This window comes from Hylobates moloch, unplaced genomic scaffold, assembly GCF_009828535.3.
Source record: "Hylobates moloch isolate HMO894 unplaced genomic scaffold, HMol_V3 SCAFFOLD_6, whole genome shotgun sequence".
NCBI lineage: Eukaryota > Metazoa > Chordata > Mammalia > Primates > Hylobatidae > Hylobates > Hylobates moloch.
Window position 1 is genome coordinate 131,521,406 of NW_026652281.1, and position 17,439 is coordinate 131,538,844.

The 17,439-nt window shown below is 48.3% G+C and overlaps 1 protein-coding gene across 1 annotated transcript; it reads right to left on the reverse strand.

Moving 5' to 3' along the window:
- Positions 1-13,606: 13,606 nt before the first annotated feature.
- Positions 13,607-16,847, reverse strand: HAND1 (heart and neural crest derivatives expressed 1). The gene is made up of 2 exons (XM_032155983.2): positions 16,082-16,847; positions 13,607-14,541 (listed from the first exon to the last, which is right to left on the reverse strand). Exons 1-2 carry the CDS (start codon positions 16,622-16,624, stop codon positions 14,437-14,439), a joined length of 648 nt encoding a protein of 215 aa, XP_032011874.1. The 5' UTR covers positions 16,625-16,847; the 3' UTR covers positions 13,607-14,436.
- Between the last annotated feature and the right edge of the window lie 592 nt (positions 16,848-17,439).

Genomic DNA, 17,439 nt, shown 5'->3' on the forward strand with positions numbered 1-17,439 from the left:
GCCTTATGGGCACACCAGCCCTGTGTGACAGGTCTTGCAATTTGACTGGAGAAGCTGGAAATCCAGATCTTCATGTAAACATCCCAATGTTTAAATGTCTCAAAGACATTTTTAACAGCGTGTGACCTGGAGTTTCTTCACCTACAATAGAGTCTTACTATTTAAAGTTGGTCCATCATCTGGGCACTTGTTGGAAATGCAGAATCTCCCAGCCCCTCCTGCTGGCCGTCTACTGAATCGGAATCTGCATAGTAGCAAATTCCCTAGGGCTACTACAGCTTGAGAAGCTAGGGCAATATGACTGCACGTTACTGGTGGAGGTCCCCGAGGCTACCGGATGACGCCTCTCGCCTGTCCTCACAGTGCTAGAGAAGAGAAAGGCAAGCCTCAAGTTCAGGTCTCCCACTTCAAACCTGTCTCTAATGCCACTTTACCACAGGTTTGTCCTCAGCAGAATGAAAAGGGGGAAGTGCAGTAAATATTTGTCTTTATCATATTAGTTACATAGAAGTAATACATCTTAGCTCTAAAATTTTTAAGCCTTACAGAAATTTTAAAAGTGCAGATCCTCCCCTTCCCACATCCTTCTCCTCTCCCATTCCACTCCCCTGTAAGGAGTGGGGAGGGTGGCTTTTCATGAGATATTTGAGAGGACAGGGAGTCCTGGCTCTCACCAAGGAGCTCACAGAATTAGTGATGGATTGTTGCTGAAGGACACCATCATTTACAGGGTCCCTGACTTGCTTTAGAAAGCAAAGGAAGTTCCAGTTTTCATACCGTGTTTCTTAGCATAAGTAGTTGCCTCCCCTCCTCTGCCATCCTCCCATTCCTTTTTTTTTTTTTTTTTAGACGGAGTCTCACTTTTTGGCCCAGGCTGGAGTGCAGTGGCGCGATCTCGGCTCACTGCAAGCTCCGCCTCCTGGGTTCATGCCATTCTCCTGCCTCAGCCTCCTGAGTAGGTGGGACTACAGGTGCCCGCCACCGCTGATTTTTTGTATTTTTAGTGGAGACCGGGTTTCACTGTATTAGCCAGGATGGTCTCGATCTCCTGACCTCATGATCCACCCGCCTCGGCTTCCCAAAGTGCTAGGATTACAGGTGTGAGCCACCGCACCTGGCCTCTCCCATTCTTTTATACTGTGTCTAACCATGGGGGCCTGCCTGCTGTCCTCACACACTGAATGGCAAAGGGGTGCTTTCTCCCCACACTTTGAAAACTGGCTGACTCCCTGCTGCAGTAAACATCCCTTGATAATCCACAGATATCAATTTAATAGAAAGATGGAGATGAACCCACATGTTAATATGCTATTAGAACAGAAGTTTCACTAGGAACCCGACACCCTTTTGTTTTCTTTTCAGAATAGAGCTTTAGGACATCAAATATCGGATCATCTGAGGTCCGGTGTTTTAATCCCAGCACCTTGGGAGGCCAAGGCGGGCGGATCACAAGGTCAAGAGATCGAGACCATCCTGGCCAACATGGTGAAACCCTGTCTCTACTAAAAATACAAAAATTAGCTGGGCATGGTAGCACGCACCTGTAGTCCCAGCTACTCAGGAGGCTGAGGCAGGAGAATTGCTTGAACCTGGCGGAGGTTGCAGTGAATCAAGATCATGCCACTGCACTCAGCCTGGCGACAGAGCAAGACTCCATCTCAAAAAAAAAAAAAAAAAAAAGAAAGTGTGGCACTTGCCACCCCCCATCCTCATCAGAATCCCCTAAGCGCTCTGTTGGAATGCCAATTCCTGGGCCCCCATTCCAGATCCTCAGAATGAAAAGCTCAGGGTCTAAGTCCCAGTAATAATGATCTTTAAAATTTCTCCAGGTAAGACTTAAGCTCAATAAAGTTGAGAAGCACCAATCTGGTCCAGAGGTTTCCCAATCCCAGCACAGAGATGAACAGCTTCAGTATCATCTGTTCAAATACTAGTTAAAAGTTCCCCTTGAGCTCTCTTTCCTGAGAATTTTCTCAAGTGAAGCCCAGAAAACTATGTTTTTATAAAAATCCTCTTGGATGCTGGGCGCGGTGGCTCATGCCTATAATCGCAGCAATTTGGGAGGCTGAGGTGGGTGGATTACTTGAGGTCAGGAGTTCGAGACCAGCCTGACCAACATGGTGAAACCTTGCCTCTACTATACAAAAACATTTAGCTGGGCATGGTGGCACGTGCCTGTAATCCCAGCTACTAGGGAGGCTGAGACAGGAGAATCGCTTGAACTCAGGAGGCGGAGGTTGCAGTAAGCCAAGATTGCACCACTGCACTCCAGCCTGGGCCACAGAGCAAGACTCTATCTCAAAAAAAAAAAAAAAAAATCCTCTCAAATTTATTTGCACATCCAGGTTTAGGAACCACTGGGTCCAATCCCCTAAGGCCCTAGTCAAGAAAGTATTATAACTGTGTTATGTTCAGCATCAAACAGCTCAGAAGTGGCAGAGTCTGAGCAAACAGAGTGGCTGACACTGTTAAGTCATTCAAATGGATGATCTTCAGTCTGCATAAAACCAGAATGAAAATAACCCACCATTCCAGCCCAAGACCTGACACAGAAAACGACACTATATTTGTTTAGTACTGGGACTGAGTCTTCTGTTTACTCAACAGTTTTTTGTCTACAAAGATCTTCTATATTCAGGAATAATAATAGCTATCAAGTACAGAGTCCATGCCAGACAATGGCTAATAGTTTTATGTGCATTAATTCATTTAATCTCACTACAATCATACAAAGTAGGAACTATTATTAACTCCAACTTATAGAAGTATAAATACAGTCTCAGAAAAGCTGAGGAACTCGCCCCAGTAACAATGAGAGCCAAAGAGCTAAAGGCACTGCCAGGATGGATCCCCAAGGCTTGCCTGGCTCTAGGGATACTGCTGTCAACCCCACCGTCCAAGAACTCAGAATGCCAAGCTCTGAAGCAGCGCAGCTACAACAGTTACCCTTGTCCCAATCAACTGGATTTACTAAACTTTAATGAGGGATTTTGAGAAGTCACTAGGACTCTAGTTAAGAAATTTAATAGGGTTTAATGGAGGTTAACAAGGTACATCCAACCTTCTAGCCAGGTTTTAACTTACCAGAGCTGAACAGAGATTAACAAGCCCAGGAGGTGTAAAGGCACCTGCATGATTTAATGGGGTTAATGAAACTGTCAGAGGTTGGCTGAGAGGGACAGAACTGGAGCATGCTGCTGTTAACAGTCGATCTGGTTGAGGTCAACAGACATTTATTAAACAGCTGAAGCCTGCCCTGTTCTGCCCTGGGCACCACAAGGGTAGCAAGTTAAAAAAGGCCACAACTAATATGGCAACCATGGTTAGTCCTGGTTGGTGATTTTGGAGTAAATTTGACTCTCTTCTTTGTGCTTTCTTGGTGTCATCTAAACTGGTTATAATGAACACAAATCATTTTCACAGTAACTGTAAAATAGCAAAGCATTTTTAAGTGCCTTCAAAGCACTTACTACCTGCTTGCATAGTTTACATTACATATTCCTGAAACATATAGAAAGTAGTAAGTGAAGTAAAAGCAACAACAATAATGCAATCTTAAATTTGAGCAGCACTTAAAGTGTTGTACAGCGCTGTCATCCATCACTTCTGTGAGTTTTCGTCACACGCTATGAAACAGTGATATACAAAGTCACTGGGGTGGGGGGAGCGGGGAGGGATAGCATTAGGAGATATACCTAATGCTAAATGACAAGTTAATGGGTGCAGCACACCAACATGGCACATGTATACACATGTACCAAACCTGCACATTGTGCACATGTACCCTAAAACTTAAAGTATAATCATAATAAAATTAAAAAAAAAAAAGTCACACTGGTAGTGGAGAAGACAGAGAAAATCTTCATCTTCCGCCTCCCGAATTGGTACTGTTTATTCATTGAGCACTTAACAATGTGACAGTCCCAATGGTAAGTAAGCACTGTACATGCCTTGACAACCCTATAAGATGAGTATTACTATTATCCCCATTTTATAGATGAAGAAATCGTTTAGAAGGGTGAAATGGCTTGCCCAAGGTCACCAGGAAACAGTGGGAATGAGTCAAACAGGTTCCAGCGTCCACTAGGTCGTGCTGCCTACTAATTGAGTAAGATAATATTTCGCAAGAGCATCGTTTCGAACAGTGAAGAACTGGAAACAGCCTGTATATCAAATACTAGGAGACTGGTTTTGAAAGCATTATACATATGTCATAATTGTAAAATAATGTTTAATGACATAGAAAGATATGCATATCAGCTTAGAAATACTATATATGTAAACATATGTATACAGAGTATCTGTATACAACTATATGGAATATGTATCTGTATAGATATATGTTTATATACATAGTATACATGTATATTTATACACACATATCTGTAACTATGACCATATATAATTTTTTTTTTTTTGAGACAGGGTCTCACTTTGTCACCAGGTGATTGGAGTACAGTGGTGCGATCTTGGCTTACTGTGGCCTCGACCTCCCAGGCTGAAGTGATCCTCCTGCCTCAGCCCCCCAAGTAGCTGGGACCACTCATGCACCACCACACCTGGCTAATTTTTTGGTATTTTTTGTAGAGACGGGGTTTTGCCATGTTGTTGCCCAGGCTGGTCTGAAACTCCTGAGCTCAAGCAATCTGCCAGCCTTGTCCTCCCAAAGTGCTGGGATTATAGGCATGAGCTACCATGCCCAGCCCTGCTATGACCATATTTATAGGTAAATCAAAGCATCTACTTGCTAACTCCATGTGTAGCCACACTCTATCTATATGATTCAGAGTAAGGGGAAAATACCAAGGAAAAGGCACTCTGAAAACTAGGGGAGCTTCTCAGAAGAGGAAGCACCTAAGCAGGCCCTTGAAGGAAACAGGTTTGATAAGATGAGAGTGAAGGGAAGTCCAGGCTGACGTGACTGTGAATGAGGAGAAGAAAGCCTCATGCTGGAATGAGGACCTTGAACTTTGAAGTCATCAAACCTGCTATTATTTAAAAAAAAAAAAAAACCCATTGATGAAATATGGTCACAAAAGTATTTGAGTATCTGCTGTGGGCCAGGTGCCAAAGGAAATGGACTCTGTCCTCCAGGAGCCAGGAATTTCAGAGGAGCTAAGACTCAGACAGGAGTGGGAAGTAGTCCTTCCACTACTAAAATCATAGAATCTGTGATGAAAGCTCGGAGCTCTGCGCCAACCCTACTTCTGAGGAAGGAGCAGTGCATAATGGGCTCTTGAAGTCTTAGAGAAGCCAATGAGGCTTAGCAAATGTAATGAGCTTAATTAAGCTAAAACAGTTAAAAGAGACTTCCTGAGGGCTCATAGCCACTAGCAAGATTGGCCTTTGTTAAGTGAGCAGTGGGAGGGCACCTGTGCCCAACCAGACCCTCTCCTGCCTAAGTGATGGGGCATGCAGGAGTGGACCAGGCTTCAAGGGGAGCCATCCAGTCAGCTGGGCTGGGACAGGTTCAGCAGAGCTCAGACTCAGCCACGCGCACTAGCAACTGCCAGAAGGTGAAGCGGTATCTAATGAAACTTACTGAAGCCCAAAGAATGAGGACTGAGGGAATCAATTACTCACAAGACCGCAGCCTGCCTACTGGGGTTTATCTAAACTAGATGAAGTTGAACTTGGCTGAGTCAATTTAAACAGTTCCAAGGAGGCTCCTTCATCTTCAGCGAAGGGTGTTCTATCTCTGGTGGCTAATAATCTTTTTCAAATGTATGCTACTCGTATTTCTATCGAGGAATATTTCCAAAGCTGGATATGAAAAGATGGTCAGGATGGCCCAGCTGTAGAAATATAGCTATTATTTGTTAAGCACCTACTAGGAAGTAGACACTGTGCTAGGCTCTTTATATATGGTCCTAATCCTCACACAGACCTGCAGAGAAGCTATTATCATTGCTAGTTTTCAGATGGGAAAACTATGGCTTGGAGAAGTCAGGTGACTCGCCCAGGGTCTCACAGTGAACTGGGATTTGAGCCTATGTCAGTCTGACTCCCCCGTGCACCATGCAACATACACCACAGAATTAAGTGGAATATTGACCATGCTGGGAAGATGGAAGAGTGGTAAAAGCTGTTGGAAGAACTCAGGATCCCAGCAACCTGGGTTATTCAGTGCAGGGGGAAACTGCCCTCTGTGTTCCATTAGCCCTGTGTAGTAGTGGCAGAAATATTCTGAGTTACTAAGAGAGGACTGTGTTTGTTCAGTGGCTTCTATTCAAAGGAACAGGAAAAAAAAATGTGTGGTGCATTTCAGACTTCACATAGTAAGGAAACACGGATTCCTGTCCCTAAGGCATATTTAGGGAAGAAGGCCTCAGAGATCTTGGGTTACAAAACCCCAGCGTCCCTCAGGAGTTAGGCTCACACCCAGGACTCCTGGTTTTGTGAACTTGCTGAGTCCCTTCTCAACGCCCCTGAATTGCCAGAGGAAGTTAAAAAAGGGAGTCCTGGGGCTCCGGGCTCGCCTTGCACGGAGGAGTCTGGGATCCTGTCTGGTGTCTCTGCACTGAGAGTGCAGAAGAGGGAGTATGGCCACCAGGTGGCGCCCTCCCCTCAATCGGTGGTAGCCTCAGGCCACAGGGGAAGGCTCTAGGAGTATTTTCTGTCCCTCATAGAGATGCTGTATTTGGTTGTAAACACCCTAGAGAGTCCATGCAGAAACGGACTTAGAATTGGTCCCTCTTCCTTGTTTTACAGAGTCCAGCTGGGGCAAGGAAGTACCGAAGGTCACACAGCAAACTGAACCCCCTTCTCTTGGCTTCTGGGGCTAGTGCTTTTCCTGCCACACTAGCTGTTCTTGCACTTCTAGCCACACCTCCCACGCCTCACCGTCGGATGGCCTGAGCTCTACCCTCAGCCAAGAGCCGGGTCTCAGGGTGCCCTGAAGGGCCACGCTGTCTTCGCCTTTCCTGCCACACTCTGTTGCTTCCCAAGCAGGCCCAGCAGCTCAACCTCAACCACAACAGCAGCAAGAACAACAGCTCGTGTTTACCACCCGCCTGCTCCAGACCAGGCTAAGAGCTTCCCAGATCCTCAAAACGCCTCTAGACGCTACTCTGCCTTCCTTTTTTTTTTTTTTTTTTTTTTTTTGGGAATTTTTTTTGGACAGTCTTGCTCTGTCGCCCAGCCTGGAGTGCAGAGACGCGATTTCAGCTTACTGCAACCTCTGCCTCCCGGGTTCAAGCAATTCTCCTGCCTCAGCCTCTCGAGTAGCTGGGATTACAGGCGCACACCCCCATGCCCAGCTAATTTTGTATTTTTTTTAGCAGAGACGGGGTTTCCCCATGTTGACCAGGCTGTTCTCCAACTCCTGACCTTGTGATCTGCCTGCCTCGGTCTCCCAAAGTGCTGGGATTACAGGCGTGAGCCACTGCGCCTGGCCTCTGCCTTCCCTTTTACAGAAGAGAGCTCTGGGGCTCGGAAAGATTAAAACACCTGCCCATTGCCATGCAGCTCATTTCACCAACTCACCTAGTTTTGAGTACAGGCCTGGGGGGACAGTCTAGATCTCCCTGTTGACCTTGGCCAGGCCTCTTGTGCTAATATGTTTTCTGTTTCAAAACACTTTTTTTTTTTTTGAGACAAAGTCTTACTCTGTCACCCAGGCTAGAGTGCAGTGGCGCTATCTCAGCTCACTGCAACCTCCACCTCCCAGGTTCAAGCAATTCTCCTGCCTCAGCCTCCCAAGTAGCTGAGATTACAGGCATGTACCAACACGCCCTGCTAATTTTTGTGTTTTTCGTAGAGATGGGGTTTCGCCATGTTGGTCAGGCTTGTCTCGAACTCCTAACCTCAGGTGATCCACCCACCTTGGCTTCCCAAAGTCCTGAGATTACAGGCATGAGCCACCGCACCCAGCCTTCAAAAGACTTTCAAAGACCTTTTCCCACTTCAGCGTGACAAGAGTTCTGTTGCGGGGAGGAAAGATATTGTTAGCCCATCTTAGAGATTAGAAAACTGGGGCACAAGGAGATAACTGGACCAAGGTCACCTGACTCATAGTAGACTTGGAACTGGAACTAGGTGGGACACTCCAAAAGGCACTCCACATCTTACTGCCCAGCTATAGTCCCCCTACTGTCTCTGGGAGTCATGGAACTGAGTGGCTGAAAGGGCAGGTTTTCGAGTCAAATGCATCTGGGTCTGCAGCCCGGCCCTGCCACTTAATAGTTATGTGCCTGGACCAGGCACGGTGGCTCTCGCCTGTAATCCCAGCACTTCGGGAGGCTAAGGTGGGAGGATCATTTGAGCTCGAGACCAGCCGGCCTACAAGCTGAAACCCCATCTCTACTAAAAATACAAAAAGTTAGCCAGGTGTAGTGGTCAGCACCTGTAATCCCAGCTACTCGGGAGGCTGAGGCAGCAGTATCGCTTGAATCTGGGAGACAGAGGTTGCAGTGAGCCAAGACTGCACCACTGCAGTATGGCCTGGGCAAAAAGAGTGAAACTCCAACTAAAAAGTAAAAAACAAAACAAAACAAAAAAAACCCCTGGTTTTGAAGGCTTAGTATGAAAAAAAAAGAATGTAAAATATCTTACTAACAATTTTTAGATGGATTCATGTTGAAATTCTATTTTGGATATATTGTTAAACAAAATATACTATTAAAAATAATTTCACCTGTTTCTCTTCTCGTTTTTATTGTGGCTACTAGAAAGTGTTTTATTACCTACGTGACTTGCACTTATAGCTTGCATGATAGTTGTACTGTACAGTGCTGCCTAAAACAGTTTCAGAAATTCGACAGCTACAGGCTGCCTACCCCCTGTGTTACCTTAACGATGTGGACTATAAGGGCTTTGAAGCAGGAATCCGTTCACCGGGTGTGTGTCCTTGAGAAAGTCGCTGAAATCTTCTGCATCTGTTGGAAATATGCCCTGAGTCTCCAAAGCCAGCAAACAAACCAAAAGAAACCCTCAATGCCTCACAAGACTGTTATGAGGATTAAATAAAATAATAAAAATAGCTCTACCATGGGCAACACGCTAAGTGCTTTGCATGCCTTATCTCTTTCCATCCTCACAGACCCAAGGATGTTGGGGCAATGATTGCTCTCATTTTGTAGATAAGAAAACTGAGGCTGAGAAATGTTCAGTAACTTGTGAAGAAAACTGACATTGGGAAATGTTCAGTAACTTGTGCAGGGACTCCTGGCCCTTGTATTGTTCTGTTGCCTGCACTAGAAGTAGAAGGTGTTAAATAAACAAAGGGAAAAGAAGAGCACGACTTCCCTGAGATGCTGGGCAAGTCCCTCTCCTTTGTGAGCCTCAGTTTCTTCTTCTGTGAATGAGGGACATGCGTGGATGGTGGGTAAAGACCTTTGAGGTCTCAGTGTTATGGGGTATGTTCACATTTCTGTGAACATAAGCCTTTCAGGACTCCTCCAAAGTCCGATGCTTTCCATTGTCCATTTTGTGGGGATAAATGTGCATTTCTGTTTGTTTTAATAACATTTGTAGGAGCTTTATATAGTGTCTACGTCTGCTTACATTAGACGCTGTGTATTATAGTTAAGAGTCTTTCACAATTTCCCATATAAACCTAGTTTTTTATGAGTTTGGGAGAGCTCAGCTGTAAAAACTCTCTCAGCTGAAAAAATTTTGTTTCTAACAAATCAGGTTTAAATCAGGAGGCTGGTTTCAGACACTTTAGAACGTGCATATTTTTTCTCTTCAGTCACTCTTCATTTAAAAATGAGACTGGCTGATTTCTTAGTTTCGTTTCTTTTGTGAAGATTTAGCAAGACTATAAGGTTAACCGCTGGTTGCATAGAGAGAAGGTATCCAGTGCCTTTTCTGTAAGAACCCTGGGTTCTTCTAATCCGGGCTCAGGCTTTGACTGGCTGTGTGACCCTGAACTGGTCACGTCAACTCTCTTGGGTTTGCCTTTCCCACATCTGTCCATGGGGAGCATCATTCCTGCCTTGGCTCTCTTGCAGATTATGGGAAGGAAAATGCGCTTATAAAAGTGGAAGTACCCGGGTAAGGTAAATGTGCCAGGCAAACACCAGAGGCTACTGCAAAGAATAACGTGCTGAATTCTTCACCAGGAGAAAGGAGATTCCTGGAATCAGAATGTTACCGACAGGAAAGCACCTTGGAGCCTACCCTCTTCCTCATTTTCTAGATGGGATCCCCTCAGAGCCCTGACAGGGGAAGCAGGTTCCAGGAGAATGCTGGAATTCGAATCCCAGATCCTGTCACATAACTCCTTCCTTCTTTTTTTCTCTACCTTACTTTGGGGACTAAGGTAGATCAGACTGAGAGAAACTGTATTTGGGCACATACATATGTATACACACACACACACACCCGGAGGTGCTCCGAGATGTGGGGGAAACAGGTCTCTGGAGGCAGCCGTGTTTGCACTTTGATACAAGTCCTATCTGCCATCCACGTGACCTTGGACAAAATCCTTCACCTGTCTGAGCCTCAGCTCCCTCAATATTGACCTCACGGAATCCTGCGAGGCTTATATGAAATAATGCATGCTAAGAGTTTAAATACTTTTCTTTATAAATGTTAGCTGTTACTATTTCATTCATCAATAGATTTTAAATGTAAGAAAAAAAGACTTTGCTGCGTACAAGGAATAATAAACTCTTCAAGACAAATATTTTCTGTTGTATGTTAATTGATCGTTATTAGGATCTTTTCATTGTATTTACGCCCACAGTGCCTAGCACATGGTGGGCAGACAATAAATGTATGTTAAATAAATGGTGTATTGAAAGTATGCTGGCAACAGAAGAAATTAGAAGGAAATTGCAGCTTAATTTTTATTGCAAAAGTAATACTTATTCATTATAAGACATTTAGGAAAAATATGGCTAAGCAAGAGGAAAAGTCAAAATTACCCTTATTCCCACAAGTCAGAGGTAAAGGTGTGAAAGTTTTGATGTATATTCTTCCAATTTTTCTCCACGAATAATATTTATTTATTTTTACATGAAAAGGGTCACAATGGACAGTGTTTGGTGTAATGTGGGAGGACGTTTTCTCACTTAATATATCGTGAACAATTTCCATGTCAATTCCCACATTTTTTCTAATGGCTGAGTAGTAACCAACTGTACTGATGGCTTTATTGAGCCAGTTCTGTAATTATAGGATATCAGGTTCTTTCCCGTGTTTCACTCTTTAATAGAATAGTCCTATAGTTAACGTTTTGTAAAATCAATATTTCCTTGCAGTAAACTCCTGGAATTTACTTTTAAGTTGGTAACCATTCCATTTTTCCCATTTTTTAAAAAAGATTAATTCAAAAATAATAAATAATGACCCTGCTTCTGCCACAGCTGATTTGAGGTGTCTGACAAACCTCTTTGAAACCTGGGCAGAGAAGAAGAAAGTAAACGTCAGGCCCTAAAGATGTTTTCAAAGAAGGGAGGGCTAAGGAGGGGTGGGAGCCTGGAGAGCCAGGGTGGCAGCGAGAAGGGTTGGACCGCTAGTCTGCAGACCCTCAGCACAGAATGGTTTGTGAAACCTGGGGCAGCTCCGAGCCGTTCTCTGGGCTCGGCTTTTCCAGCTGTGAGGTGGGAGCTGGGGATATGGCGTGGGCGTGGGAGGCCGCTGGAGTCAGGCGTGGGGAGAGTGGAGGACTATCCAGTGACCCTCTCAATGGGCGCCGGATCCGTCTCGGCTCCCGGGTTCAGGGACTGGACGTTTCTGAGTTTAGGGCTCCAAGGCCCTCTTCCCAAAGAGGGTTTGGGGCCAGCAGGATTGGGTTTTCTGAAGAGGCCTGGTTATGCCAGACTTGGCTTTGGCGGCCGCTGGCGGGTCCCCCTCTGCGCCCCCTCTTCTTTCCCCGGCTATAAGAAAGCTAGACCAGGGTGCGCATTCTTCCCGTGCCTAGGATACTTCACGGTGCTAAAAATAGTCCTGGGAGCTGGGACCTGTGTATAGCCAGAGGTTTGTGTGTGAGCGAAGTTGGAGTCCTGGGTTCGAATCTAGATAAGCTTCCCTCCGTGCTGTGGGGCTTAGATCCGCTCGCTCCCCGAGTCTGTTTCTCCATGCGCGCCGGAATTTCTAAACGGACTCCCAGAAAGAAACGGAAAGAAAGAAGGTAAAGAAAAGGAAAACAAAACAAAAAGAAAGAAACTTTGATTTTTCTCTCTGCTCCTCCCCAAGGGCCCTGGGGCCTCGGGCCGGGTACTGAGGCCGAGGAAGGGGTGCGTTGGACGGGCTCATTACCGCCAAGTGTTGCCCTAGTTAAATCGCGGGCCTGTTTGATCTGGCGGCGGGTGGCGAGAGGGAAAAAAGAAAAAAGTAGGGGGGCGAGAGTAGACAGAGAAGCTCACACCTCCCCCACTGTTTCCTAGCGCCCATAAAATACCTTTTATTAACTCCTTCGCGTCCGGGAAGCCCCGCGTGGCCTCTCAGCCCTGCTACGGTGTTTACAGCCAAGACTAATGGGGTCCCATATTCACCCCGACGCTGGGACAAGGCGCCTGGGGCACGCCTGGTGCCCCTCGAGGCCCTGCCCCACAGCTGCCTGAGGTCTCCTTTCTTGTTCCCAAGCCGAGCGCTCAGGCTCTAGGTGCGCAGAGCGAAAGTTCCAAGAGAGCCGCACGGGTCTCCCCTCCTCCTTTGCAGTGAGCGCCGCAGACCCGCAGGCGCTGCAGAGCGTGCGCTCCCTGGGGCAATCATGGGAGCTGTTGGGAGACACAGACGTGCTTAGCGCAGTGCCTAGCACACAGTTGCACGCAACCAAAGTATTCGTACATTATTATTTCTGGAAGTATAAACCACTGCGTTTGCCCGCCCGAGTTTAGCCCAATACACATCCAAGACCCTTGGCAAATGCACCGAATTTATACCCACCACACCTAGTCATGGGTGCGCATGTGAGAACACAAAGACTGGCTCTCCTGCACAAGTGCCCGAGTGAGCACGCCTACACACATACACCCCATCCCTTTGCACAAATCCATATGCTCTCACAAAGAGAAACCTAAATACCTCAATTTAACATATAAGCACTCACAAGCTTATTTTACTCAGGTATAAAATAATAATAGCTGCTGTGACTTGTCAAGTCCTTACTGTGTGCTTGGAGCTGTACTAAGTAGACCCTTGTTGGCCCCTGCACAGCCTCAGGCTCCGTATGAGTTGCTGCACTGCCACATGTATATCTATATGTTGAGAATTTCACATACATGAACATATTCCCGACCAACACCCCCTCTCCTGAGCTACCCTGTCCCAGTGATAGGATTCATCTGTGTGCTAGGCCCCCTTCCCTCCCAGTAACCTGACCAAACCACTCTTTGCAGACACCAGTGGGCATACTGACTTCCAGACGAGCACGAATACTCACGCACAAAAACCCCAGCCCAGGCTCTCTGAGACTAATTCGTTTCCGTTTTTGTTCTTCCTCGTTCCCATAAGTTATCCCCACCTCCCGTTCTAGTCTAAAGAGAACTTTGCTCTTTGTTCTTGAAATACATTCTTTATCTGCCTGCTTCCCTTGATTTCAAGTTTGGTTTTGTATTTATCAAAAAAAGAGGAGCAGGAACAGAAGGATTTCCACCTAGTAGAAACCATGGAAGTCGGTGAGGGACCCCGGCTGAGACATGACACAGGCTTCAGATGATTTCAGAAAATGTTTTATTAATCAAGAGCATAGACACTGCTTTGACGAAGGGAGGGGGGCTGTGAGTGGTCACACAGACTTGAGGTAGAAAAGGGTTGGGGATGGCAGGATGAACAAACACCTGAGCACAACAGGCATGGTAGGTAGTTTAAATACATAAAAACTTTCCAACACAGGGAAAGCTTTTATTTAGATAGAAACAAAAAGGAAGGAAAAGAAGGAAGAAAAGAGAGAGACAGAGAAAGAGAGAAAGTGTTTCCCTTGGAACTAAACAGGAAGTGCAGCGACAAAAAGAAAAACAAAATAAAACCACCACGATTCGAAGAACAAAGGGCAGTCTTTCATCTTCCTGCGTCTGGTTCTCTTTCTCAGGCAGAAAAGAATTTATTCCTTATTGCATTTTAATTAGAGAAGACGGCGTCGGGGCGGATCATTTGGAGGGACAAGAAAGAAAGAGCCAGATAGGGAAATGGGGATACGGCTGAGGTTCTAAATTCGCTCCAAAAGGGTGGAAGAGTGCGTCTTTGCGCCCTTGGGTACGACAGTCCCTCCTTCTTGCATGGTGTCGCCAAGGGCCGCCCTCGGGCGGGGGGTGGATATATATATATTTCTCTTTCTCTTAATGTATTAAAAAAATTCAAAGGACATTGCACGTGCGATCCAAGTGTGTGGTTGCAGCCGACGACCTGCCGGCGCTCAGCGGAAGCTCCGAGGGATGCGTAGCACCAGCCGCCGGAGCCCAGAGCCTGGCGTTCGCCTCTGCCTTCCTCTCCTCCTGGGGCTTCAGGAGTGGCTGGCCTGGCCAGGTCCTCGGCGCGGGCCTAGGCTCACTGGTTTAACTCCAGCGCCCAGACTTGCTGCGGCCAGCCGGTGCGTCCTTTAATCCTCTTCTCGCCTGGGCCCAGGGCAGGAGGAAAACCTTCGTGCTGCTGCTGCCAAAGGACACACACAAGAAAAGAGGCGGGAGAGACAGGTTTTAATTTTTCTGCTCCGATCGCCCGGCATGGGGTAAGATGGGGAGGAGGGGAAGGTGTCGGGAGTAGTAACTGGGAGTCTTTAAATAAGTGACGGATTTCTGTTTGCGAAATATGCAAACAGGCTCGTAAATTTGCCTTTATGCGCGGAGTTCCTGGGACCCCGGATGGGCTGGGCAGCTTCGGGAGGTTTGGTAAGGAAAATGTTCTGCGTCTGGTGAAACTGACGCGCGTTGGTTTGGCTTTAGGACACCTAAGGGAGATCGCAGGGTATTGGAAGGGAGGGGTGGAAATTCACGGTTCTCTCTCTCTCGCTGCCCCCCACACACTTCCGCCAGCCTCCCAACCTGGTTTAAACATCAGGGCTTGGATGCAGGCTTGGGGCCCCCTAAGCCGGAGCAGGGAGCCTCAGATACGGAGGCAAAAGAGCGGGGAGTCGGGCTGGCCTAGCGTCCTCCTTCCCGCTCTTTCAGCACGAACCAAGCGGTGCTACTTGAAGGAGGCGGCGACGCGTGGGGGCCGGGATCCGCCCAATAACAACTTCTTTCGAGGCGCCGCCCGGCCTGCACCATCCCCAGTCCGGGGCAGCCGTTTAAAGACTCGATGCCTATCTGTCTTTCCCCCGTCCCCGGATGAGCTTTCATCAGTTTACCACAGGCCCCCGCAGGTTAGATAAAACCAGGTGGGGCGCTTCAGCTGGCTCCACTCCGCTACGGCCTTGAGCGCCCCAAGCTAGAGAAACTGATTGGCCAGCCTGAAAATCCAGCTCTCAGAAGCCCCCAGCCCCGGACAGCCGGACGGAATGCCAGGAAGTGTCACCCTAACTGGAGAGGATCAAGAAGGCCAAGACGAGACTGCGCTCTCCAAAGCTAAAAGAAGTGGCTCTTATTTACATGCAAAGCCACTGAAGTCGTCCTCAGAACCAGTCCATGGGGAGTGGAATTCGCCCTGGACTGAGTAGAAGACCCAATCTGTTTTATTTCAGCTCCACTCTGGAATCCTCAGATAGGTGCTCTTTCTGCCCGGACCCACTCTGGGCCCTCAGTTTCCCTATTTGTACAATGATGGAAGTAAACTAGCCGGTCCAGCAAAGGCCCTTTGAAAACAGGAACCGAGCCTGGGCACATAAATTCAAACTCAGAGTAAAGAACTCTAACACATATTCTTAACCTGGCTTCCAGGAGAGCCCAGGAATGAATCAGGACTTCTCCAAATTGGAAGCAAAGTCTGTGGTGTGTGCATTTTTGGAGGGTCCGATGCTCCAAACAGATTATTCACTCAGTATTACAAACACTCTCCCGTATTACAAATGAATTCTATGACGAATCTGCCTCCCTCCATGCACAGGATCGCACGCTGTGACCAACCATCTCAGAACTCTTCACAACCTTTCCAAATCGGACACACGACAACACAGCCTCCTTCGACCGCCTGCATGGCCTGACGGTGCTCACCGCGCCTGCACCCTTGGCTGGAGCGTGCAAGCCCCAGGACTCACCAGCTCCCTTTTCCGCTTGCTCTCACGGCCGCCATCCGCCTTCTTGAGTTCAGCCTTGAAGGCCTCGGGATCGCCAGACTGTGCATCCTTGGCCAGCACGTCCATCAGGTAGGCGATGTAGCTGGTGGCCAGGCGCAGAGTCTTGATCTTGGAGAGCTTGGTGTCGGCCGGCACGTTGGGGATACACTCGCGCAGCTCCGCGAATGCGCTGTTAATGCTCTCCGTGCGTCTCCGCTCCTTCTTGGGTCCTGAGCCTTTCCGCCGGCCAAGACGGCCGCCAAGCGCCTCCAGCCGCCCGGGGCTCTGCCCAGGCCTGGCGTCAGGACCGTAGGCGGCGGCGGCTGCAGCGGCCGCGGGCGGTGGCCCGCCCGCAGGGAAGTCCGGGGCAGCGTCGGCCGGGCTCAGCAGCCAGCTCTGGAAATAGGGCCTTTCCTGATGACAGCGCGAGGCCGGACCGAAGAGGAAGGATTCGTGGAGCATGGGGTGTGCAGGGTGCGGGTGGTGATGGTGGTGATGGTGTGCGTAGCTGCCCACGAGGTTCATGTTGGAGCGGCTACTGGCCTGCGCCGCCAGCCCTATTAACGCCGCTCCATGCGCCCCAGAGACTACCGGGGGCCACCTGTGGGCTCTGGAGCCGCGCACTACTGGGAGCCGGCTTTGGGAGAGTCCGGGCAAGGCTGAAAATGAGACGCGCAGCCCTCTGTCTTCTTGCCGGTTTCTGCCGCGGGCGAGGACGCCGATGCCCAAAGACCTGTTTAACCCTTCTGCGGACTCCCCTGCAGATCTGGCTTATATAAGACCGCGGCTTTGATGTCAACCTCTCCCGGGAGCCAATGGCAGGGGGGCGGGGATAAGGAAAAGGGGGAGTGGCTATCCCAGGTTTTACGCTCAGCCTGCGCCACTCTGGTCCGCCAGCAGGGACCCGGAACCAGCCCCGCCTCTGCCCCTCCCACTCAGCTCCCGGCTCGGCGGGCTTAGCGGGGCGGGCGGCTGGGGGTGTTGAGGGGGCGGGCACGGGGACTAAGTACTTGAGGCACAGGACTGCCAACGCCCTGGACTGTTGCTGCCACCCCCTCCCCACGGATCCAAGGAAAGGAATCTAGAATCACCAAGCGAAAAGAAGGCCTACACCTAGAGCCCCCCTTTTGATTTTACAGATAAGGAAACTGAGGCTCAGGGAAAGAAAGCTTCTTGTTTCTAGACTGTCTAGAAGTGTAAATAGGAATTCCAGCAGTTCCCAGTCCCGAGCTCCAACTGCTGTGCTCGGCGTCAGAGCTAGAAGATCAGAGGGCGCTGCTGAAGGCAGGATAGGCCCCTAACGTTCTTCCCTAACACCTTCCAGCCCTCCGCCCCCACCC

Coding starts and splice junctions, on each gene's coding strand:
- HAND1 (XM_032155983.2), bottom strand. CDS start 16,624: ATGAACCTCGTGGGCAGCTACGCACACCATCACCACCATCACCACCCG. Junction 14,542..16,081: donor GCAAGCGGAAAAGGGAGCTG/GTGAGTCCTGGG, acceptor GTCCTTTGGCAG/CAGCAGCACGAAGGTTTTCC.